The sequence below is a fragment of the Daphnia pulex genome, chromosome 2 (genome assembly GCF_021134715.1).
Source record: "Daphnia pulex isolate KAP4 chromosome 2, ASM2113471v1".
Taxonomy (NCBI): Eukaryota; Metazoa; Arthropoda; class Branchiopoda; order Diplostraca; family Daphniidae; genus Daphnia; species Daphnia pulex.
In genome coordinates, this window is record NC_060018.1 from 6,121,854 (window position 1) to 6,146,242 (window position 24,389).

The following is a 24,389-nucleotide window of genomic DNA, read 5'->3' on the forward strand; positions in this document are numbered from 1 at the left end:
ACGCCTCTCTTCCTGTGCAAATTTGCCAACGTGTTGTTCTTGAATAGTTGCATGAATCGGCGCTTAGCGACGATCCCGTTGTTTACCACAGCTCTACAGAACTTAATAGCGTATAGCGTATCGTTCAACAAAGGCGACAGGCAGCTGGTTTCACGAAAGTCAAAAGGAAGTAGCTATACATGATGAGGCGAGGGGTGAATGGTCAATATTGATGTACCATTCTTTCACTACCCGCTGGCGTTCTCGGTCGTGTCTCAAACTCTCGTGCCGTCTCCCCATCTTTGCCATGATGGTGGCTGTTGAAGCTATTCCCGTAGGGTCGACCTAAGCCACGAAAGCAGGGACGACGAAGCCACGAAAATCAACATAGACGACAAAGTTTCCCTCCTTCTCCGACTCAGTCAGCCTCTTATCTTGTGTGAGAGTGGGGGAGGGAAAAAGTGTATTGTGCTCAACTCTATTCGCCGGTTCTTTTCTTTCCCATTTCCTCGGATCGAAGCTAGCTGCTGAGAACGCAAGGAAGGCTGAAAACGAGTGAGCGATACGTAACGCCAATCCTGAACATTTATCACAAGAGTTGGGTCTCGGAACTCGCACCCTATACGCATCGGAACATTCGCATCGTTGTGTTTATTTATTTGTTTTTTTTGTTTATTTGTCGGGGCGTCTCCCGTCGCCGTACACCGAATTGCTTTCTGGCATTTTCCTTCCTCCGCCATTCGTATTTGATGCCTCGTCACGAACCGACACACGGTGATCTCCCATTGTGGCGTTTCCATTAATCGTCAAGCGCATTTTTTTGTTTATATTCCGAGAAGGTCTTTTTCTTGCTCACTGCCGCCTGTTCTTGCCCCTTTATCTGAATAGAAACGACGTATCCCACTGATAACATCCATCGATTGAATGGAAATGGATGAAGATAGATAGGCATCAACCGAGTCAGATTGACAGCAAATGGAACGACAGGAAATAGACATGAGCTGAGGTCTGGCGTCTACTGGCGCTGCCTGCTGCTCTTGCACCGTGAATAGGAGAGAGAGTTCACGGTGAAGAAGAAAAACATTTGATTTTGATTGGACTATTTTTTTTTCCCTCTCGCTTGGCATTGATGCTGATGATCTTCTTGTTCCTCTTGGCTACTTGCGTCCAATCGACGTTCGTCATCTCCGGGCATGTGTGAATGGCGACTCGTGAGTGGGTACCACCTCCGACTAGACGGCAGCTCGCTCAACATCGCAACCAACATCAGCGCGCACTGGTAGACTATACCGCCGCTAATCGATTAGATTGTGCCCTTGATGGGGTTGATCTTTTGGGTCTATTTGTTTCGATTCGTTTGACCCTCCATCCTTATTGAAGAAGAGGCAGATTCGGGACGCATCAATGAAAAGGACGCACAGCGTTAACAAGGCACTGAGGACTGAGGGCGTGTCAGCCGGAAAAGGCCAAGTTCGTAGGTCGTTGACGTCGGTGTGCAACGTCCTCTTGCGCTTCTAGATTAAGATTGGCTCAACGTCGTTGTTCATTTGAATCTGACTGAATGCGCGATACCTGCTGCACCGTCAGCCGAGTTGAGGGGATTGGAGCCAACGTTTTGATCACAACAGCCTGTGCGATCTGTGCGAGCTTCTCCTTGGTCCAAAGTGCTGGTTGCCAAGACAAATCCCTTTTTCCGGAATGTCAAAACTGTCCAATTTTGTCTGCTGGAAAGTGAATCTTAGCTGAGTTGAGTGGAGTGGAACACAGGGGCAATTGAGGAGGAACACTAAACGATATGCTGACTGAACGAAGATGAACAACAACAATGGACACGACGAGTTGGGTGGGGATAGTGGGTCGGGTCGCCAAGATGGCTCCTCCACGTCCATCAAGCAGAGGTTCATCCAGCATCCGCCGGGTCAGCAAAAAGCCACCAGGCCGACGACGTCGACGGTGGTGAACACACCGCCGCAAACGTCAACGCTGTCTCCTATCCGCTCCTTCGAAGGCCGGCGCTATCGAGACATCCTCCGTCAGGAGAGCCTCTCGGTCAGTAAAGAGAATCTCAATGGCGTCGTCACATCCGGCAAGGTATCCAATTGGGCTAGACAAAGTCTAAGAAATTAGAGGTTACTCTCAATGGCGTTCTAATCATTTAGTGTCCGGAGGCAAGTTTTTCAAACCAATAAGGATTGTCTTTTTTCGATTAAAGTTTAATCAATTGTAATAATCTTATGGCTTTGTAGCGTCTGTACTTTAGGATGTCATCAATTTCGTCCTCCCTTTTTTATTTATTTATTTTATTTTATTTTTGTTTAAGACTTTTCTCTCCGGGACTAACGAAAATCGATGAGGCAAGGTTTTAAGGTCTATTGCTTTCTTTCTTATTTTCTCTCTTTCTCTCGTGTCCCTTTGCTCTGGCGGCCAATGTTTTGTTGCCCGTTAAAACATTCGTCGTAGTCCTATACGTTGCCTCCCTCGAAGGGCCGCTCACTCCGTCTTAGGCTCCCGTAATGATCAAGATGGAGGCAATGAAAGATCAACTTTGTTGTACCGTACGTACAAAAGTCTAGTGGGAGGAGGAATTAAAGTTGACGGTGTCAAAGTCATTTATCGGGAGCCGTCTCGAGCCGCATTATCCGTCGCAGCAGGAAGACGGTTTGAAAGAGAGAGTAGCCTATATCCTCGAGCCAATTACTTGTTTATGCTGGTGTTATCGAGGAGTCAGTGCGCCGACTGCCCGGTGAGAAGGGCGTTAAGCCTATACGTCTTCCGTGACAGATGGAGGTAGAGCGTGCCCGAATCTTGCTAATATACTAGCCCTTGCATCCATATAGGAAGAAAGGGGAGCTAGGGAAAAAGATCAGCTGAGAAGGGAGAACGGGAGGGAAAAATGCGTGGTGGGGGCGAGTCGAAAAGTAATTGATGGTCGAACGACTGCTGGACTTCTGTGGGATCGGGGGAGGGGGAAGAGAGGAAAAAAAAAGACGCTGTGCTCTGCATGCAACCCTCCTTCGACTTGGACACTCACCACCCCTCGCCGGTTGGTCGAAAAAAGTTATCTTGAATCAGGAATGTTAAGCCTTTACGGCTGCTCACCGTGTGCTGTGTCCTGCCTTTGCCTTGCTTTGCACGCTTGTCGATTCCACTCGCTCCTGGCTTATTCGCTTACGCCTTTTTTAAGGAGTTGGGTTTTTTGTTTTCTTCTTTTGCCTGTGTCTGTTCCGCGTGAACAGACGGCGAGAGAAAATCGGCACGGGAAAAACAGATCAAACGAGAAAAAGAGAGAAAAGAGAATGAATTTCGATCGATTGTCGTCGGTCCTTTTGTTTCTTTTTTTTTTTTTTTTGTAAGACAAAATATATCGTAAGGATTTAGTGTCTAAGATATCTGTGATGCCAATCTCATTGCACTTGGTGGGCTGAAAGGCCACTTGAGTTCCAGACGAGAGTAGCCTCGCGATGACAAAACACGCCACTGATTGTTATTTGATTGATGCGATTGCAATTGCGGTTTCTTTTCGCCAATTCTTCGTCACCCTTGGTTACAACCACAACACAAAAAGGAGTCGGATGATGGAAGTGATGAGAGCACGCCGACAAGGAGCAAAAGTCAGCCAGTGGTTCGACGCAATAAGGAGTACCGCTATCCGACGCATCGCTGGTCACAATTCAAGATCAGTTTTGACAACGACTCGGTGCGACTCGAGTCGGAGATGCACCCGCTACAGTCGACTGGAGGAGCTGGTGGCAGTGGCGGCGGTGAAAGAGCTGCAGGCTCGTTGTCGACTGGACCTTCAGGCGCGCTAATGACAACGTCTTCGTCCATATCGGCGACCGGCGGCACAATGGCCCCATCGGCGGCTTCCACCGTTCCGCCGACCATTAAGATAATCGGAAAGGAGGTGAGTCGTACCCATCCAAATAGATGGGCCAAGTAAACGCCAGTAACAAGTTAGGGAGGAGCAACTTTACCAGGAGAGTGCTTCTGGCCATCATTTCTGTCTCCCCATTCTTCATCCTGACATGACATAGGGCTCCGTGTTTCTTGTTGCTCCTCGTGTGCTTTATCTTCGTCTTGGTGTTTCTGAATGGCTTCAGGCATTCGTGAGCCTAAATATCAGGAAAATAGAACGACGTTTTGAAGAATTGCAGTTGGACGCTTTGGTTGAGCTATTATCGCCCTTTCCTGGACATTGTCGCCGGAACGACAAAAGAATGTCCTACTTCTGACTACAACAGTCGGAAGAAATGCAATTGAATTATGGAAGACGAAGCGGTTTTAGTTCTTCCTATAGCCTCCGTGTTTTTCTTCTTCTTCTTTTTTTTTTTTATATGAACGAATTTTCACGATAAATCGCAAGATTCTCTCGTTCTGTAGACGCAACGATCTGGTTGTGAGTGGTTGCATTTCCGAAATCCTGTAAATGCTTTACATAATAACGTAAAACAAGGAGAATCTTGCAATCGAGTAGGGAATTGAGGACAACTCTAATGCAGTATGTCATCCAAGAATGACTTGCAAGCCAAACAGGGACCTTAAAAGACCCAGAAAGTGATGGGGTGCAAGAATGGTTGGAATGACTCTCTTGGTCGGGAAGACATTTTGGTTTTGGTGATTGTTTGAAAACGACACAACTACTCCCAACCCAGTTGTCTCCTTATTATTTACTACTGTACCGACTGGCTGAGTGATTGACTGACTGACTCACTCGCTTCACTCTTTTTTTTTTCTCCTCGGAGGCATTGTTACTGCCAGAGATAAAAGGACGAATAGGCGAAGGGCAGATTGGTTGTGCTGTGTGCGGCATTTGTGGATGTGACCGTCAAGTTTTACGACTCCCGACACTCGATAGTATCATCGACTACAGTATCACACCAGCTCCTCTCTATTTTCTCTCTTCCCTCCTTCCTTTTCTCAAATTGCCTTCGTAATCAGTTCGACAATCTTCGGAGTGGAGTGGTGTCGAACAAGACTTAATGAGCAGAGGCGATAGATTCTTTGAGTTGTCAACGAAGAAACCCGTGTGCCATCTGACGATGTTTTCTGACACACTTACAAATTTTAGCAGAACGACAGCTGTTTTTCCGGTAAAACTAAAAAGATGTGGATGGTTTTATGTTGAATTGATTCGTTGATGATTAGATTGTAATATGTTGCAGTCGTCATGATTTTTTCCCCCTGTTTTTTTCTTTCGGTTTTTTTCTTTCATTTTTTTCCCTCCACGTGGCCATTATACCTTTTCCTTTTGGTTCACGAGAAAAAGAAGAATGAGGAAGCCATCGATCTTTGCGTCATGATGGGGGGAAAAAAAGCTCAGTTGTTTGCCATGACGACTTGACGGCTGGTTATAGGTCAGACTGCCGTTGTGGCTGTATCCGAGGTTACCGAACGGATAGGAAATAATGTTGCCATTTCGTCTTGTTCATTCTTTATTTGATGGTATTATCAGTGTTTTGGTTTTGCCTAGTCGAGAGTAACAACTTCGTCGCTCATCGTTGACGAAGAGATGTTGCGCGACTTTTTTTTTATTGCGTTTTTATTGACTTTTTTCTACGGGATGACGAAAGCCGGAGATGCACTAGAGTGACGAAGACGGAATCTGATGCCAACGGGCTTGTTTTTATTCCGTGGCATTCGTTTCCGCTATTCATATTCCTACACATCTTTAACGAGCGGAATCCGGTGATGAAACTGTCATCTTCTTTCTTCCGGAATAGATAGATACTAGCTTGCCGCAAGCTTAGGTTGGTCTGTATATTTATCGATATTTATCGACACAATAACCAAACAAATTGGAATGTACTGAATTTTTTTTTTTTTTAATTCTGAAAAAGAATTTGTCAAAGTATTCTTCTATAGCTGCCATCTACCTTTATCCACGGCGCGATACCGTTTCGCCCTAATAGGTGACGCAATATCATGGAAAGGTGTGTCGCGATTTTTTCTTTTGATACCCTAAGCTGACAAGGTGCCGTGTTCCGCCTCCAAGGATTATTGCATAGGATTTAAATGTAAAAAAATGACTAAATCACAATATTATACGAGTATATTCGTCATTTAGTAAACATGTACTAAATATTCATCGAAGAATCTGCATGCCAAAGGCCCCGTTTTCGAGTGTTTGCTTTGATCTCCATCCCTCTCAAGTTGTGTGCAGTCTGTGAAAGTTTGAATGGCGCGTACAATGCGATAAGAGGTTGCACGTTTGACAATTGAAATCAAGGAAAGTTGACACTTGTGCCGTAGAACTCGAACCACTCAACTATTTCTGGCAAGAGCTCTGACTCACCTATTCAATTGCGTCCCTATTCCCCGTTTTGACGACAGAAAGAGAGAGAGACGGCCCGGATCGTTATTCTTTCTTATTTTGACGATGTAGTCCATTGTCAACTCTTTCATCATCATGCACCCCTTCAGAGCGGCTATAAAGGTTGTCGTGACAAGGCCCATTGTGTCTCTCTTGGTCGGCTATATAAAATGTTGCCAAAGTTGGACTAGTGAGGCAAAACTCGTTGGCCGATTGAATCGTCCGGTTTCAATCCAATTCCTACCCGTCCGTTCTAGTAGTACCGTCTTTCATCGTGCTTCTCCCCTCTCTCTCTCCACCCTTTCACTATCTATCATTCTTATTTATTTTCTTTCCCATTTGGATTATTTGACTGTTTGCGAGAGTAGGGAGCGGATCTGACGTTGTGACTGCCAGCGTAAATAAATCAAAAGAAATGGTAGGGTAGAGTGAACGACCAGACGTGTGCGGGAAACGAGCGCTGTGTCGTATTCTAGACGAATCATCAAAGGCTTCAAAACATTCTCCGCCCAGACAGCCAGGCATTCCGCATATATAGTCTAAGCGTGCCACAACCTTTTCGACCGTATCAAGCCTCCGGATTCTTCTTGATCGGAATGCATGCGCGTTTCTATCGAACGCGCGTGCGTATTTGATTCGTGTAGAGATTGCAAGTGAGAAACGTGCAGTTTCAATGGAAATATATCACGGATGCATCTTTGCGAGTTAAATTGAAGAGGAAATGAGATTGAACTAATCGAGTACCACCAAGGCATCGTGTTGGGACCGTTCTACAGTCCCTGCACGTTCCTTCTTATATGATTTTGGGTCATTCTCTTCTTCGTTCTGCATCACTCCTCCTACGGCAGCATCCGATTTCCATCTCTATTTCGGTCTTTTTATGTTTAGAATTTGGTCTTATTTAGAGTCTTGACTTCGTCAGTCAAGAGAGAGGTTGTGTGTGACGGTCCTTCTTGACGGGAGAGACAATCTCAAATCTCGTTGATGATAACAAACAAAAATCCAATCTTTTTTCTAGTCCTCTCGGTAATACTAGACCTGCGTGTGTTTACTAGAATATCTTTTTGTTTTGTTCATTTCATTTCGTTTTGTAGCAGCTACATATCCAAAATGCAAAACGCCCGCGGGTAGTTCGGGGGGAAATCACACTGCAAATAACATAATTTAGCCAAAGGAAAATATTAGATCTTGGTACTATGACAAATGCAATAAAAGAAGACATATCTTTTCTTTTTGGGAACAATCACCATTCTCCTTTTGGTTGGTCCATTTTTTTGTTTTCTTTTTTTTTCCCTATCACTGCCGTTTTCAAAAGTAGCCTAGGAGATGTGTTTCTTTGTGTTTGCTGGCCGAGATGCCGGATCCGCTCTGTTTGCCTTCTTTGCCCGCCGTCATCCGGCAGATCGCCTTGGCGCCGTAAAAGTGTCAATAAGAGTACAACCTTTTACTGTGCCTTATAGATCCAGGGTATATTGCGCCTTTGCCCTGGTCCCTGGATTCAGTTTCCGCCACTGTTTTCATTTTGTGGGCGAAAGCTGGTTACGCTTACGACACGGCGACCACGTTCGATATTTGTCCTGCGTCGTAATTCAATTAGGGGGCGATCGTTTGATGGTTATAAAGACGCACGCTTGCGCACTTTCTCGCCCGGCCTGACGGGTTATTTGAGCTAATTCCACTGAATGCAGTGGTCCGTGCGGACGATACTTTGGTCCGTCGCCGTCAATCATTCGGTCCCGTTGTTAGGTCTTCTCCCCCCGTATGCCAACCGACCTTGTATTAACTGAAACGCGTAGGCTATAACGTTTTCGCATGATGAGTCCCATCATCATATGCTCACGTCACGATTTCAACAAGGAATGAAAATCGGCAACCGGAGCGGCAATGCTTTGTGTTCCGGGCAATCAAATAGAAAATCAGAGACGACAGAGACCAGCAAGAATAAATAGGCTTTTGTGTTGTGTAAATCTGGGATAGGATAGAGACAGCCTGGGCCCGGGTAAAATCAAACAGTCATTTCTCTAGCAGAGATTGGATAATAGCGGATGTCTGGGACCATTGCGACCGAGTTTTGGGGTATCGCGAAATGAGATAGAAAAATCATGTTTATACGACGAATAGTTGATCGTTGTACTTTACATAATGCATCAGCACACACACAAAGCAAAGGAGCGGAGGTTTATCTATGTGAACTATGTCACGAATAGGAGAAGACTCACCGAACTGCAGTCCTGAAGCTTCACAATCCATTGGCTAATTATTTTTGCTTGCCGAGACCCTGTATTTCCCTTGTTTTTGTTTCGGTTGTTGTCCTACTTTTCTATGGACTATGACAGAGTTGGTGGAACAAAAAAGTAAAAGAAAGACACAGCAGTGAGCCTTTGTCGGAGAGGGGTGGGTGGGTGGAGGTGGGTTAGAAAGGCCTGGATATAGTCGTGTGTGGCCAAACGAAAAGATGCGCCGAACAACACCGCCAATGGGCAAACGACTCAGATCCATATACTCCGAACTATACGCATTCCGCCAACAGGGCGGGCCGGAAGGATCATGGAAGGCCATCTCCATTGTGAAGCCATCATGCCGCTACGTTAGTTACTTTTCTTTTGACTGGACATAGTGGCACACATATAGTGCTGCAATTCCCTGTCGTGTTGTTCGCGTTTTTCGCCTGGCAAGCTCACTAAACCCTTCACCCACTCTTTACTCTTCCGCTCTCCAGTTTCACCTACTGTTCAACCCTAGCGTCTCTCTCCCCGTGTCCGGTCATTACCAGGCATATCATTAAGACCACGCCCCTGTACGAGTTTGAGACGGTTAGTAGTCAACTACTCTGGAAGAAGACTAGAGGTGAACTCTCCATTTTTATCGGCTCCAAGTCAACACAGTCGGTCGCCATCTCATTTTTGCCTTGTGAGCAGGGCGTCGCATTCATTTAATCCAATCAACAGCAAAGGCAGCGATAGACCCATCAATCAGTGTGTGTGTGTGCGAGAGGTAGTTTGCGCTAGTAGTTGTTGTTGTGCTGGGCCCAATCGACGCAATCATGCCGCAGCTAATGTCGAGAATTCGATCCGTGTTGCTCTGATGCAATTATCGATCTTTTCTTATCGATCATTATACGTCTGCCGAGTGAGTGAGTCTGTGTGTGTATGTGTACGGGACGTGTTTATGTGTCCGTGTGTGATATCATCCGGCGGCTGTGTTTGACACGATGTCGAAACATCGAGTGGTCCATCCTCTCCGCCGGACTTTGTCCCACCCGAGTTTGGCCGACAGCATCAGTGACGGATGGAATAATAGTAGCATGGATGGAAGCGAAAGTGCTGCCGAACATATTGTGGACAATCGTAGCTCCAGTAGCCGTGGTTCCGCACGTCTGCGCCGAGAAACGGTCGCATCCGCTTTGTCTGAATCTATTAGCAACACCACGTCCAACCACGCCCGCAGGGGAAACCAGTCGAATCCGTCAGCGGTCGAGACGATTTGCAAATCAACTGCTTTCAATGCGCTTCCGGCGGTCACACTCTCGAATGAAACAAGAGATAGGAAGAAGTCGCTGAAGCCTCGGTTTGATTACATGAATTTGCCATTTTTGTCTTTATTCGATTTCCTTTTGTGGATTGCGGGAAAGATTTGGAGTAACTCGTCGCAACGACCAAGGCAACCGAAACAGTTCAAAACTTGGAAACGAAAAAAAAGCCCAATAAAACATCAATTACGTGATGGTTTCGACTTCGTAAACAAAATGTTGTTCGGTTAGGGTCTAGAGCTCAGTCGAGGTGGTTTTAAGCTTAGCACTGAATTCTATCATTTATCTTCATTTTCTGTCAAGACTCTATATACCAGCTAGTTTCCTTCCAATACTTTTTTTTCCCTTTATACATCCAACAGTTAAGACCCAAGACCGATGGGAGTACTGAAGCTCTTTCTTACTATCTGTTCGTAATTTCTCTGTCGTGACTATTCTGGCTTTTACATGTCGGGAAACATATAAAGGGGGTGGGGATTTCCAATTCCCGAACCACCCATTTCCTTCTATTTCTCGCTTAGTCAAATCCTCACCATTAATTATTCGGTGAGTGATTGCATTTGGCGGGGTGCGTCGCAGGGACCGACTAGAGCACATTTCTGCTGCCAGACGTGAACCATTTCCCGCTCAACGTTTCCCGTACAATTTTTCAGATTCTTTTTCTTTGAATTTGCTTTTCTGTTTTGCTTCAAGCGTTGCAACTTTCATCGTTCCGTAATTCGGTGCCCAAGTAATCTCCTACGACGCGGAAAACGATTATTCCCTTAAAAGGAACTGAGACGAATTTAAAAAAAAATTACCATCTCAACTATAACTCATGTTTAGACCTACTGCATACAATATCGTAACATTCATCTATAGACAAGTTAACATGCCATACATCAGGCTACTTACTTATTAGCTCGTATAACTGATTAGCTTGGCTCTCGTAATCGATTTGCGTCCTTTTGCTCCTACGCCCCCATATGCAGGGTTGTTAATATCGCAAAAAATAAGTATTTCCGATTGCGATAGCGATATTGGTGTTTTTTTTTATTGCCGACTATCGAACGATGAAGTTTCAAAAAAGTATCGGTGCGATAATCGCCGATAGTCGCCGATACTTTTTACAACGTTGCAAAATTTAAAAAAAAAATTTATAAAATATTTTTCTGCATATTTTTTTCAAAAGAAGAAAAACTATATTAACAATATTCCTTGTTTTCCAGCTCGGACGTGGTATTTAAAAAAACTTGGATGAGCGAATACACCACTGTAGTGCTCATCCATTTTCAGCTGTAACTTAATGCTACTTTTAAGCAGTCTGCAGTTAAAAAAAACTATCGCTATCGCGTCATCGGCGATGAAAACGCGATTATCGATCGATACTCATTTTGAAACCTATCGCGCGATAATCGCTCGAACAAAAAATTTCATTTCCGATGACGATTTCATCGTTCATCGCGGCGATATTAACAACCCTGCCCATATGTTACCAGAATGAAGGAATAGCATGTTAGTAACTAGAGGCTAACTGCTACTCCCTACCTAACTGCTTTCCGTCGAAAAGATTCAGGTTGAGAACGGCTAAAATGACTGCCAAGAAATACCTTTTTTTTTAAGGTAAAATTGTATTAAATCTACCCAACTTTACTTTACTTTGACTTCACTTCATTATTTCGCCGATTTACTGTCTTGAAGTCAAATCACAAACGTCGAATGTGAAAGTTTTATGTTAAGTCTTCATTAAACTTCTATTAAAACAATCTCCATTTCAATATAATTTACGCGTCATTGCGTCAGTCCTGACACTTAAATTTCACATTTGAACTTTCAAATACTTGTCTGTTTCCTTCAGTTCGAATTCTAAGTAAGCTGATTTGTGATTGGCTGTTGCAAGTTCCCGTCCTACCCCATTATTTTCTTTCTCAGACTTTTCTCATCCCCTCCGTTACCACGTTGTCAATGCCCACGATGCATTGAATATTAAAGAATTTTAGTTGAATCATTTATAATTGAATCAGAATAATGGAAGGATGGTCAGTAAATATAGAAATTTTATTTTGAAATTTTTTGTGGCATTTATCTTGGAATAAAAAAAAAACAATATTTAATTATTGTTGGAATTGCAACACAGCTCTGATTGAATCGGTACCTTTCATTGTCAAAATTTTCGTCAATGAAGCAGGTTGTTGTTCGTCCAAATTTTCGTCCTATTTTTATTCACAGCTGTGTTGAAGGACCATTCCACCATTGGATATTTTTGAGCAATTTCGAGTAAGTTCTCTAATTTTAGTTAAGTATTTGTTGTACATGGAAGTTTTACTGTACGTGTTTTTTTTTTCGATTTTTACTTCTCTTTGCTAAACTTTTTACTTTCCATACTTACTCACTATACTTGTTTTATTCTATTTATTTCCAATAGTGAAGTAAAGTCAAATGAATTGAAGTGTAGTAATATAAATTGGATCCTAGCTACACTGCACTTTTACCGAAACTAAAGCAAAAGAAAATTCAAAGTCTTACCTGCGACATCTCCCTAAAAGTTGCATGTCGAGAAGACGTTGATATGTAACGAAAGCATTTCTTTTCTTTTATCCAATTGATATAAGTTCTGACAGGCCCTTTTAAGTCTTTGACACATTCCTATAACTCCGTCGTCGTCTCCTGTTGTTTGGATAAGTTGACGCAATAATTTACGTTAGGGCCCCGTTTAATTATTGTACTTGCCTGAGACCGTTTATTACTCGGACCGTTTAGTTTGAGCTTGTCACACTATTGCGACGAACGATATCGACAAAACGTGCCGGGGTGTTCACTGAGCCCTACTCTGCACCCACTCAAGGGTAGAGTAATAGACAATAGGACCAAGTTAGACGTAGCTGATAACCGTGCAGGGCCGAGCATTGTGTTGTACCGGTTGTGTAAGCTTGTGAGCACGCGGCTCCGACTGGGTTCGTTTATGACATTACTACAATTGAACTCCTCGAAACCGTTATTGGCTTTTCAGTGTTCAGTGAACTGGACTGGACTTGGTCTGAAATTGAATCTGATGACGTTGCCTGGTCGTTAGCGATGACTCGGTTGTCTTCGAAATTTTAGTAGAATGCATTGTTGTATGTGATGATGTGACAGGGCCGAACATCGTGTCATCTCAGCAACGTCACCATCATCGTCGTCTTCACCGACGGTCGGCTCATCTAGAACCGGTTTACTGATGACTCCTTCAACTGCGAACGGTCAGTTGCCCGGCAGTGAGGACAAGTCGCCATCGAAAAGATCCTTTCAGTCGGCCAGCAACGACAGCGGGGATCTCAAACCGGAGGATCCGCACATCTCCTTCATTGAATTGCCCATCACCATCAGCCGGGCCATGTCGCCCGATCAGAATTCTCTTGTCGATCGCAAAGAATTCCATTTTCACGTTCCACTTCCGGCTCAGGTAGAGAGTTCGCAGCAGTAGAAAAGTTTTGAAAAAAATCAAGACATGGAACTACTCTCCGTAGAGAGTGTAGTAAGAGAGTGTAGTAAGAAAACGAGACATTCTGAAGCCATGCAAGTGCGCAAACAGACAGGATGGCAGGCAATCGACCGACAGACAGTAAGACGTCCCTAATGATCTTGGGTGTGTGATAGAACTTGGGTCATTTTATTATTTTTTTTTTCTTCGCCATTCCCACCGGAAACCTAGAGTTATTTGGGTAAGTGGAGAAATGGTAAAAAAGGAAACTGGGATTGGCATCGAGCCTTCCATCTGTCAAGTGTTGCCCGTATGCTGGCAAAAGCTGTTACTCTTTTGATTTCGTCTGTCTTCCTAGCTGCTCCTTGTGTCTAGTTCTCTGGAGGAATGTATCGTCCCCTCTGGTTCTTTTGTATGAACACAACAATCGATATCTTTCTATACAAAAACCCCCTAGCCTGAAGAAGGACAACCACCATGGGCCACTCTCTTCGTCTTCTTCCCTTTCTGTTAGCCTAGCTTCTTTTGCCTGCATTTGACAGTAAATAGTGCTCCGTGGGCATCCAGCCCGACTATCCATCGTGTTGTGTTGGGTCGGCAGATCGTAGAGGGTGAAACTTTCTTGCGAAAAAAAGAAAAAGAACGGAGAAAAAGACGCAAGAAAAGGCTTCGTATGTTTCCCCTCTTTGGTTGCCTCTCGCTCTTTTAGTCTTGGCGACTCTTGGCTTGCTGGTCGATAAGGAATGCAATTACCAAAAGTCGGGACAACTTAGTTTGCCCAGTCATCGTCACTAGTGACCTTTCCCCGACGCAAAACACGCACAGCACACAACGAACGCGAGAGCGAAAAGAATGAAGAGTACACAAACGACGAGTTAGGAGACAAGCAGACGACGGGGGGGAAATGGATGGGGCCCCCAAAGAGAGCTAGCCAACTAGGAGCGAAAGTTTAGATTGTCATACATGTCGCTAATTTTTCGTGATACGACTTTCAAGAGAGACCACGTGGACACAAACGATTTATATTGAAGCTCGACTGTTTTCGGTTCGTCCCTCATCATTTCGTATCTTTTCTTTCGCGCGTAGGAGCACGTACAACGGCGTCAACGTCGAATTTAGTTTCAAACACTTCGTGACAGTTAAACCTCTTCGGACTGCTGTCTCTGCCCTTCTTGAGTGAATCATTCGACATATTCTGTTTCTTTTCTAAGGGCTTTTGCATGCCTCTGTGACCCACTGAAGGGACAAAAACAGGGCATCCAACGAAGTAACAGCAGTCGGGGAAAACTTTTGTTTACTCACCTTTTGTCCGCATTGTACTTTTTCTTTTTATTCGTTGATGACCTCCGACGTCTGATCGGTCTAGCTCGACATGCTATGCGTTTGTACAGGTTCCTTATCGCGTTCCGTTTTGAGACAAGTCAAGGGAACGAAGAAGAAACGAAACGTTGAATGGGCTTATTTGATGTTGTAAATCCATCAGTTATACAACGAGCGCGGTCGGGAAAGTTGCGAGACATTTTGGGTGTCATCGACGACGTTGCCGAGAGGCGTCAGCTATGCCGACTCGTGTCGATCGCCGTTCTCAATCACGTTGGGGTACCACTGAAGGCGGAGTCTGGACAAAAATGGAAATGCTGGCAATACCATCAGACGAATGGATGCCACTGGCAGTTTATTCATTTATATGAATACATTTCCGGATAGCAGGAATTCTAAAAAATATAACAAGTAAATCTCTTGTTTTATTGTTTTCTTCCACGTCAAGGTTTTTATATTATCATATCGGAAAAAAAGTTCACGAAAAAAAAAAGAGTCGTCTCCGATCGCGCTCCAATGGGCGTGACAAAAGAAGATCAATGGGGCGGGCTACAGCACGTCGGAAAGAAAATAAATATAAGCTAGAGTTGGAAAAAAAAAATCCTAAACACAGTAGAAAAAAAAGTTTGTTTGGTTTCCCCTCCCCAATCTTTCCGTTCTGCTTGCGCTACCAGAACAACAACAGCAACATCGTCATTTCGAAACTGAATTTTTCAATCCTTTTCATTGCTTCTTCCTTCATCTATCAGAGAAAAACATATATCTGAAATGGGAACTGTGACGGGTGTATTTATGATTCGGGAGTCTCTACTTGTTCCATATGTTACCAGCACTATGTCACTGCAGCTGTTGGATGCTTCGCTACTTGTTTACTTTCCGAGTCGATCGATCGATCCTTGTATTTCGATATGACTGCGTGTTGCTGTACTGTTACCGGTGGTCTCCTGCGAAAGGAAGCATCAGCTCGAGAGAGTTCGAGTTTCCTCCGCCCTCTACCTTGTGTGCGTAAGGGAATTCCGCGGAATGGAAAATTGAACCGACAGGAGGAGCATGGGGGTAGATTCTAGTCTATATAAGAAACGACTTTCACTTACGGTGACACACAACTCCACGTGAACGAGTCTTGCTCAGTGATCGATCTGATCGAGTCGTACATCCTCGGTAGCAGCCTCTTTATATCAATCCCTGTAGTACGTGTATCTTTACATCAGTATAGCGACTGGCGACTAACGAGACCCTTAGACCTATATAAGACTTTCTATCTCTTTCTCTCTTTCCCGATGCCCCGTCGAGCGTGGATGAGTCGCGGGAAATACGATGATAATATCCCATTACTCAACCGGTGCTCCTCGTCGTTGTTTCATGTCCTTAGGAGTAAGAAAGTGCCGAATACCCAGCGAAAGCGCAAAACTTAATTTGATCCAAAAAGCCGATTGATTGCGTGACGCTCTTGGCTAACTCTTCTTCTCTAATACTCTCAGTAATTCGTCCTGTCTCGAAAGCTTTGAATCCATCCCCCTTGTATTCATGGCTTCCAAAAATTCTGTTTTAAAACTGGTTTATGAAAATCCTCTTCCGCGTTGAGAGGTTGCAGCATCAGCTTCGTGATGTGCACACAGTTCCGTTTTTTTCTCTTTCAAAAACTGTTTCTTTTTTCCTCCCTTTTGAAAATGGCGGTCTTATATATGCGTCAAAAATAGACTTCCTTGGTGTCGTAACTTTCTCACTCCCAGTCACGGTATAGACGCTCTCTCATCACTAATGTTGTTCCAAAACGAGAAGAGCGGCACGCTATTGGTGTGATGAGGCCAATGACGATCGACAAAAAGGGTGGGAGAGAGAGAGGAAGAGGAAGAAGAGGCAGCCCAGCAGTTCGTAAAGATGCAAGATGGAAACTACTGGAACAGCTAGCTGCTAGCGATCGACCAGTGTTCCACGGAGAGCGGCCAGCATCGCTCAATTGATTCTCGCGCCATTCCACGTCGTGTCTTTTTTTTTTATTATTTTTGTTTTTCTTTTTCCTGCGTCACGGCCCATCCGTTGCGGTCGTTTTGGCTATTCCATCCTTTCTCCCCTAGCTGTTGATGTCAATAAATCGAGACACGAGTCATGAAAGAGGTGGCAATTCCTGGCAGTTCCGCAGCCGTGTCCAAATGAAGATGGAGAGGTCGGAATCGAGCCGAGCTGCAGGCTACCCTCCAAAGTCGTCGCTTGTGTTCGGTGGATCGGTTCTGAATCCTTTGGCCACGTTTCTGGCATCGTCCTCCGCCTTGCCCTCCGTTTCATTACCGACGAGTGTCCGGTCGTCCTGCCAGCAGGCAAATCGTTGCAAAGGCAGTCAACAGCAGCGTCCATCCCTTTTTGATATTCTGCCACCCCCCGCCGTGGTGATGGCGGCTCAGACTTGTTCATCTAATGACCGTTCGGTCACGGCTTCCGTCCGGCTGATTCTTACCAAAAGGATCGACCAGGTTAGAAGCGCACGCGACGCGTAATTCAACTGCATAATTACATATAAAATATTCGCATGACGTCAGAAAAGAGCTGCGTATAAAGTCTAATCCTTAAGCCACCATCATCGAGAGATTTCTTGTTTTTTCTCCCGTGCTCTTGTTGGTATTCGTCCCCAACTGTTTTGCGATCTAGAAAGAGACAAGGAACCGAAATAGGCGCCAGTCTCAGTTATCCCCACATCATAAGACGTCAGCCCCTCAACACGAAAATGCGCAATTTCGGTCGAGGTGAATTTCTAGCGATATTGTAACCGACCGCAGATTCTCAAACTAATCGTCCTGCCTCGTCTCCCCGTTTTTCGTCAACGCTGAAAGCTCTTTGATCATTGGACCTTTCGGTTTGCTTTGCCTGGATGCCACGATGTGGGCTTCACCTACTTACTTCATATCCATCGCGGGAACGAAATCACTTCATCCCTCAAAAACAAATCCTCACTCCCGAGTCTCTTTCCGCGACTACCCCATCCCGTTGCCTCACGTGTTTCGATTTTCCCGTCGGGACTGTCGGTTCAGTCCGCTGGCGGAAACCTTTTTTCGGGTAGCGCTTGCGCATTATTTTTTTTTTTTATTTATCAATTCCGTGTATCTCAAAGGGACTTATTTATAGCTTTGATGACGAGGAACTAGTACCGCTATAGTTGGATGTCAGATTTAGTTTTCTTCAATCCCTTCTTCGATTATCGATTGCTGCTTTCGCTCCCAAGAGCCGATTCGTAATGGAATAGAGAGCGAAACGTGGGCGAAGAAATATCGAAAACCTTACAAATAATGCGTAGCTTATAAGTACTGGAAAAAAAGCTTACTTTATTTCGTCCCCCAATCTGAAAATAATCCGCCGTTCAAGCAGCTGACGAACTTTACAATCTTTTTCGCTTCTTTTTTTTCTCTTTTGCCTTTGTTGATGGTACTTTCCTCCGTGTATGAATGTATATATAGTGGAGTTTATATACACTGTCCATCGACGTCGTTCCCATCAGGATCCCTCCCCGTTCTCTAGTTTGGGCAACTGTCCCCGTTTTTCCCCTTCGTTTCATTTCTGCTCCGCTTGTGTATTAAGGTGTGAACGGATCCACTTGTGTTTATTTTGCGAGCATCTCATCCGAGCCGCCCCGTTTCTTTTCTCGTCTTCAAGTTTCCAGCTTTTTTTTGTTTTGAAGAAGGACCTTCTCAAGAAATCAACTCTTGTGATAAGGAGAAGGAAGAAACGGATTTTTTTACTATCTCTTTGCAAAAGAGATAGTAAAATAAGGGTGGAGATGTCCATAACATTTTTCATTTTTTTTTATTAAAGAGTTTGTAAAAGTTGTTGTTAAAGTTCTGCTGTAGAGCCGTGGCAAATGTTGGCGTGCAATGAGTTTCTGACCGTCGATCCGATATGTTGTCTTTCTCACGCTTCTATAGTTCTTTGCCCAAACTAATTGGGCAAACCTTTGCACGTGCGAGACGCACGTCTAGACTCGGAAAGCAACACATCATTGTCGTTACGTGTGTTTTTCATAGCAAAAGTAACATCTGCTGACTTCATTTAATGATGGCGTATCATAATTGTCATAATCATCCTTTTTCAATTTTCATCTGCTCCTTGCAATCCATGTTTCCAATTAGGATATTCGTCTTGTTTTGATCCTATTTGATGCAGCAAAACATCAATGCAAAGGGAGAAAAGTGGAAAGCAACTACTCGGGAATATGAACCGAGTAAAGAGACGAGAGAGAACCCGGGAAAATTGGGGCTGGCTCTTTCTTTGATTATGACCAACTCGTCGAAAATGATGCGGCTCGAGTTACAGTATTATATTATATACGAGATAGAATGCTGAAAGAGGTAGAACCGAGACTTGCAAGTCTCATAATCAGCCTGTAGGATAGCGATGAGAAACTTTCACGAAAAGATGCCCATGTAGGTTAGTTGGTAAATCACGAACCGATCGAGTGTCTCTTTCATACGAGTCGACAACATCCCACAGAGCTAATAATGTTTCCATTTGCGAGTAAACGATATGTTTGAGTGGGATGACGAAAATTTTCTTGAAAACCGACAAAACTATCGTCGTTCCATTGAAATGAATTGGAATTTTTAAAAAATTTCTTCTTTTTTGTCTCTGTAAAACTTGTGGACGTTGTTGTGTCGAGTGTAGGTTCTTTCGCTGGGCGCCGATGTGCTTCCCGAGTACAAGTTGCAGTCGCCACGCATCCACAAATGGACGATCCTTCATTACTCACCCTTCAAAGCCGTCTGGGACTGGATTGTCTTATTGTTGGTTATCTACACGGCCATCTTTACGCCTTATGTTGCCGCTTTCCTCCTCAACGAGTACGATTTTAGCAGCAAGAAGAGCAAGGGGTACGGAGACGATCCGATCGTCATCATCGACCTCTTGGGTAACAACTCCTTCACCCCTATACTACTTGTTTTCAAATGTGTTTTTGGGATGGAGTGATTGACGAACGAAATGTGTTATTGCATTCACAGTGGACGTCATGTTCATCATCGACATCCTCATCAATTTTCGGACGACATTCGTCAACAACAACGACGAGGTGGTGTCTCATCCGGGCAAGATCGCCGTCCACTATTTTCGCGGCTGGTTCCTAATCGACCTTGTGGCTGCCATTCCTTTCGATCTACTGCTCTTTGGTTCCGACACGGATGAGGTATTACGGCTTTTCAAAAGCATGCCATTTCACTCACGAATGAAATGCACAATGCTCCTACAATTTGGTTAACGCACTCGCCTCCAATGCGGTCAAACACATCATTAACACTCGAAATGTGTTTTTCCCTTGTACAAGCAGACGACAACGCTCATTGGCCTGTTGAAAACAGCCCGGTTGCTTCGGCTGGTCCGAGTAGCCCGGAAGATCGACCGTTATTCCGAATACGGCGCGGCTGTGTTGTTGCTCCTCATGGCCACCTTCGCTCTCATCGCTCATTGGCTCGCCTGCATATGGTAAGAAGAGATGTGTGAAAAACAAAGATGACTTTTTAATTCCATTTGCTTTCCAAAAATGAAACAGGTTTGCTATCGGAAATGCAGAGCGGCCGCTTTTGCGAGCCAAAATTGGATGGCTGGATCATTTAGCCAATGCCACGCATCAATTCTATACCGCCAATAATACTGGAGGGCCAGGAATCAAGGTTACTATAAAATAGATACTTATTAAATCATCGTGTAAAACAAGGCCAATTGGTGATCGATTTGTGGTTTTATAAATTAGTCGCGCTACGTGACGGCCCTCTACTTCACCTTCAGCAGTTTGACTTCGGTGGGTTTTGGTAACGTCTCACCTACGACAGACTGCGAAAAGATCTTCACCATCTGCGTCATGCTGGTTGGATGTAAGTGTCACTATCCTGCGTGTTTCTAATCAAAATTCTTGCAACGTGAATCATCTCATTCATTTATCTTTTACTATTTAGCGTTGATGTACGCCAGTATCTTTGGAAACGTCAGCGCCATTATCCAGCGGCTTTACTCCGGCACGGCTCGCTACCACACTCAGATGTTGCGGGTCAAGGAGTTTATCAGATTTCACCAAGTGCCCAATCCTCTTCGTCAACGGCTCGAAGAATATTTCCAGGTTTGAATCCTTTGACAGATTTTATTTTATTTCTTTTCGCGTCCATCAGAATTGTTCTCCGAAGAGTGTCCAATCGTCACTGGAACGAGAAAGTAGCGTTAGAATTTCAGTAGTTTTTCACATGTAGTTTAACGATACATTGCGGGGTGGTATCTGCCACAACTCGCCCATACGACTAATGGGATCAAATGTGATTGCAGCACGCGTGGACGTACACAAACGGCATCGACTTGAACTTAGTCCTCAAGGGCTTTCCTGAAGGACTTCAAGCCGATATGTGCCTCCATCTCAACCGACACTTGCTCAACGACTGTCCAGCCTTTCAAGGTGCTTCGCCCGGCTGCCTCAGGTATTTATCGAACGTGTAGTGTGTTGTTGTTCACAATGGTCTTGATATAATGGTTCTTTATTTGTGCAGAGCATTGTCAATGAAATTCAAGACAACTCACGCTCCGCCCGGCGACACGTTGGTCCACCGCGGCGATGTCCTCAGTTCGTTGCACTTCATTTCACGTGGCTCCATCGAAATTTTAAAAGATGACATTGTCATGGCCATCCTCGGTAGGCTTTGGCATTGAAATAACTTAAGGTTATGAAATCGGCAAGTTTATTGATCGATTTGCATTACGCAACAGGAAAAGACGACATCTTCGGCGAAAATCCTTGCATTTACCCAACAATTGGCAAGTCGTCTTGCAACATTAGAGCGCTTACCTATTGTGACCTGCACAAAATCAGTCGCGACGATTTGTTGGATGTACTGGAACTATATCCGGAATTCGCCGAGTCTTTCTCCGCCAATTTGGAGCTCACCTTCATTTTGAGAGACGTAACTTGGCATCATCAATCTTAAATTATTATTTGGTTTTATTAAGATTTTATTATTTTATCTATAGGAGGAGTCGGTGGGTTTGAATCCAGTGCGGAGGCATCAACGCCTCTCCGGTTCGGCATCCCAAGAGCACGAGGGAGATGTCCGGAAGCACGCTTTTCGACCCCCACGATTCCGCAAGTCACAAAGGAACAGGTGCTCCGAACGAGAAGATGATAATGTTGATAACTACGACGAGGATGATGAGGATCGCGAAGAATCCTCAGCTGTTGCAAAAAATAGCACAGATTTCGGCAACTCAACGGCCGCTATAGTGTCACAGGGAATTCAGCCGTCCACTGATGTTGGTGGCACCGGCAATGTCGCAGAATGTTCGACACAAAAAACCTCTGGCACTCTGCTGCCATCCAACTCAGGTTACACTCCAACTGATGGCCATCCTCAATCGATGGATTTAATCAATAGTCGCATCGATAATTTATCAAGGTTCAATCATTATTTTATTTTAACTTGAATCTGAATCATCTGAAATCTTATTAGTTATTACCGAGTCTTTTTATTCGTCGGTTCAACAGGCAACTAGAACAATTGGAGTATCGGATGGTGCGGGATATTGGGCAAATCTTGGCCCTTCTTCAACAGCAGAGTCCACAGCGCGGAGGACCTATTACGACGGAAGGGAGTTCAACCACTCCTGATCCACTAGTCAGCTCACAACAACCGAAAACGTTGGACACTGAACGCAATAAAATCAATTTTATGGAAACGCGAAACTCCTGTAGCTTGCCGACCGTGGCAGAATCACGAGCCGAATCGCGTGTCGATTCCCCGCAAACTGCCAAGGGTCTTTCCACTCAACGAAGTCTGGATTCAGCTAGCAAGTATAGCAATAAAAAGCAGTAAAAGTTAATGCATTTAGCACCAACCTGTTTTTGTTTTTCATTTTAAGACCTGCAGGAGAGAGTAATTTGGGTCGGACACGGAAAACCGCGTTTCGAACTCAGTGGCATCCGTCGCAAGCCAGATCACTCACTTATGATCCGTCCACTCAGACATTTGGTATTACCATCACAGATGTAACAACGGAAGTTCAAAAATAATATGATTGAAACGCTCAGCTGAACCTGACCGGAGTGAATCAGTCAGCATGGAGCCTAGCTCGGTGGTCCGGTGGTCCGGCGCTTCGACGACGGTGTCGACATCACGCCCGACGTCTTCAGGTTCTTCTTCAGCAGTTCCTGGTCCGAAATCGCCAAGTGGAGGGGGTAGCAGTTGCTGGGGAGACGTTGAAATTGTCGCCCAGGCTCCACTGGCTCGGCTCGAATCTTCTGAAGAAATCGTGTTCCCAAGTGTCGTTTGATAGGGGCATAGACTCACTCCTCACCGATTGCCCCTACAGCAACGATATTTTTCACCGCATCTCACATCGGTGGCCTCACTTTGGCATTTCCAGTGGCACGATCAGTTCACTTTCCTTGTATTTCCTCACATTTCTTCCTCTCTTGTTTCACTATCTTTTTTCTCCCTCACATCAAGTCTTTATCTACCATATAACTCATATAGACGGGTGCTGTACAGAATGACAGGACGAGTCCAGCGGATGTGAAGAAAGTTCGAATTTCTGCTGATCGACAAAAAAATCTTGAACGGGGTTGGACGGAACGTCGACGCGCAATGTGTCTCAAATAGTCACAATAATGCCAACTTTGGGCTTTTCGTTCACTGAGCTATATTATATAGTAACTCCAATCACACGTTGTCAGTTGCGAATAATCGAATGTAAGGTCGGAGTCAACGGAACACGTGAACACTCCTTTTGCGAGTTCTGTTGCTAAGTCCTCTAAAACTGGAACTCTCATTCGAGCTCTCATTTCCCTTCTTCAGACATATGATCTTTTGTCGATTTTTCCTTTTGCCACTATTCCGCATAAGCCCTAACGTGGTAGAGCACGCAGCCTAACAGCTTTGACCTAGATTGGCCTGCCTGTATTGGCTATTGGCCTGAGATAGCCTAAAATATCGCCTATATTGCAAAGAAGGAAAACTAAAACTACAAGATTTGAAACTTGTCCTTTTTTGTAACTTTCAGTGAAAGCACCTGTTTTCGCATCGAATAACTTTCATTAAAAGAAATTTTGTGAACCACCTCGTTTTGTAATGACAAATACTTACCAATGCGCGATTGAAAGTCTTGATAAAAGCCTCTCTGTTGCAAATAGATGGGGGGGGGGAGGGGTTAAACTAATTTACAAATTTTTTTCGATCTAGATCACTAAGAGTTTTCAAACTTTTGTCTGATGAAATGAGTGGATGAAAGGACGCGGCTCACGCCGAATTTCTTCTTTTACAGTTTAACTCTCTTCCAATCATGACACTATACTATTACGGAAAATTAGAGTCTACACAGAAGATCGTGGTGATATAATATGTAGGCCGAACAAAACAAACACGTATCCATGCAACTATTCCCGCGTAACATGCCCCAGAATAAGAAATTTACTTACTGAATTAAGTTGTTTCGAAGATATCCGTGAACTGGTTTGTCACTGCAAAAAGCGGTCGCGTAAGAGATTCATATGAATATCATAGTGATTTCATTTCAATGATTGATGATTCATTTTCATTCTTATAAATATGTTGAGCTAATGGTTTTTTTTTTTACCTCAACTTCGACTGTTATTCTGTATTTTGAATGTTCTGTATGATATCTATTCATACCTTCCTGTTTAATCATGCCCATCTTTTTCTCTTTATTCTTAAATGAATTACGATCGAATTCGGCGACCAGAAATATACATTTTCTGATTGTTCAATATTTTGAATTTTTAATTCCATCGTACAGACTTCAGTTTGAAGAGAAATAATTTGGTTGCGCTGAACAATGTT

The 24,389-nt window shown here is 44.2% G+C and overlaps 1 protein-coding gene across 9 annotated transcripts in view; it reads left to right on the forward strand.

Moving 5' to 3' along the window:
* Positions 1-24,316, forward strand: part of LOC124188629 (potassium voltage-gated channel subfamily H member 6-like) — a 93,869-nt gene extending 69,553 nt beyond the window's left edge. For 6 of the 9 annotated variants that reach the window (XM_046581399.1, XM_046581401.1, XM_046581403.1 and 3 more), the window contains 13 exons: positions 19,228-19,471; positions 19,563-19,744; positions 19,883-20,040; positions 20,108-20,228; positions 20,309-20,429; positions 20,511-20,671; positions 20,872-21,020; positions 21,090-21,232; positions 21,307-21,500; positions 21,568-21,989; positions 22,079-22,384; positions 22,453-22,562; positions 22,622-24,316. In XM_046581399.1, the coding sequence (XP_046437355.1) occupies positions 19,228-19,471; positions 19,563-19,744; positions 19,883-20,040; positions 20,108-20,228; positions 20,309-20,429; positions 20,511-20,671; positions 20,872-21,020; positions 21,090-21,232; positions 21,307-21,500; positions 21,568-21,989; positions 22,079-22,384; positions 22,453-22,562; positions 22,622-22,863 (2,553 nt within the window). In that variant the 3' untranslated portion in view covers positions 22,864-24,316. The remainder of the gene's footprint in view (positions 1-19,227; positions 19,472-19,562; positions 19,745-19,882; positions 20,041-20,107; positions 20,229-20,308; positions 20,430-20,510; positions 20,672-20,871; positions 21,021-21,089; positions 21,233-21,306; positions 21,501-21,567; positions 21,990-22,078; positions 22,385-22,452; positions 22,563-22,621) is intronic. The other 3 variants (XM_046581400.1, XM_046581404.1, XM_046581406.1) reach the window with 1 other exon arrangement.
* The last annotated feature ends 73 nt before the right edge of the window (positions 24,317-24,389 follow it).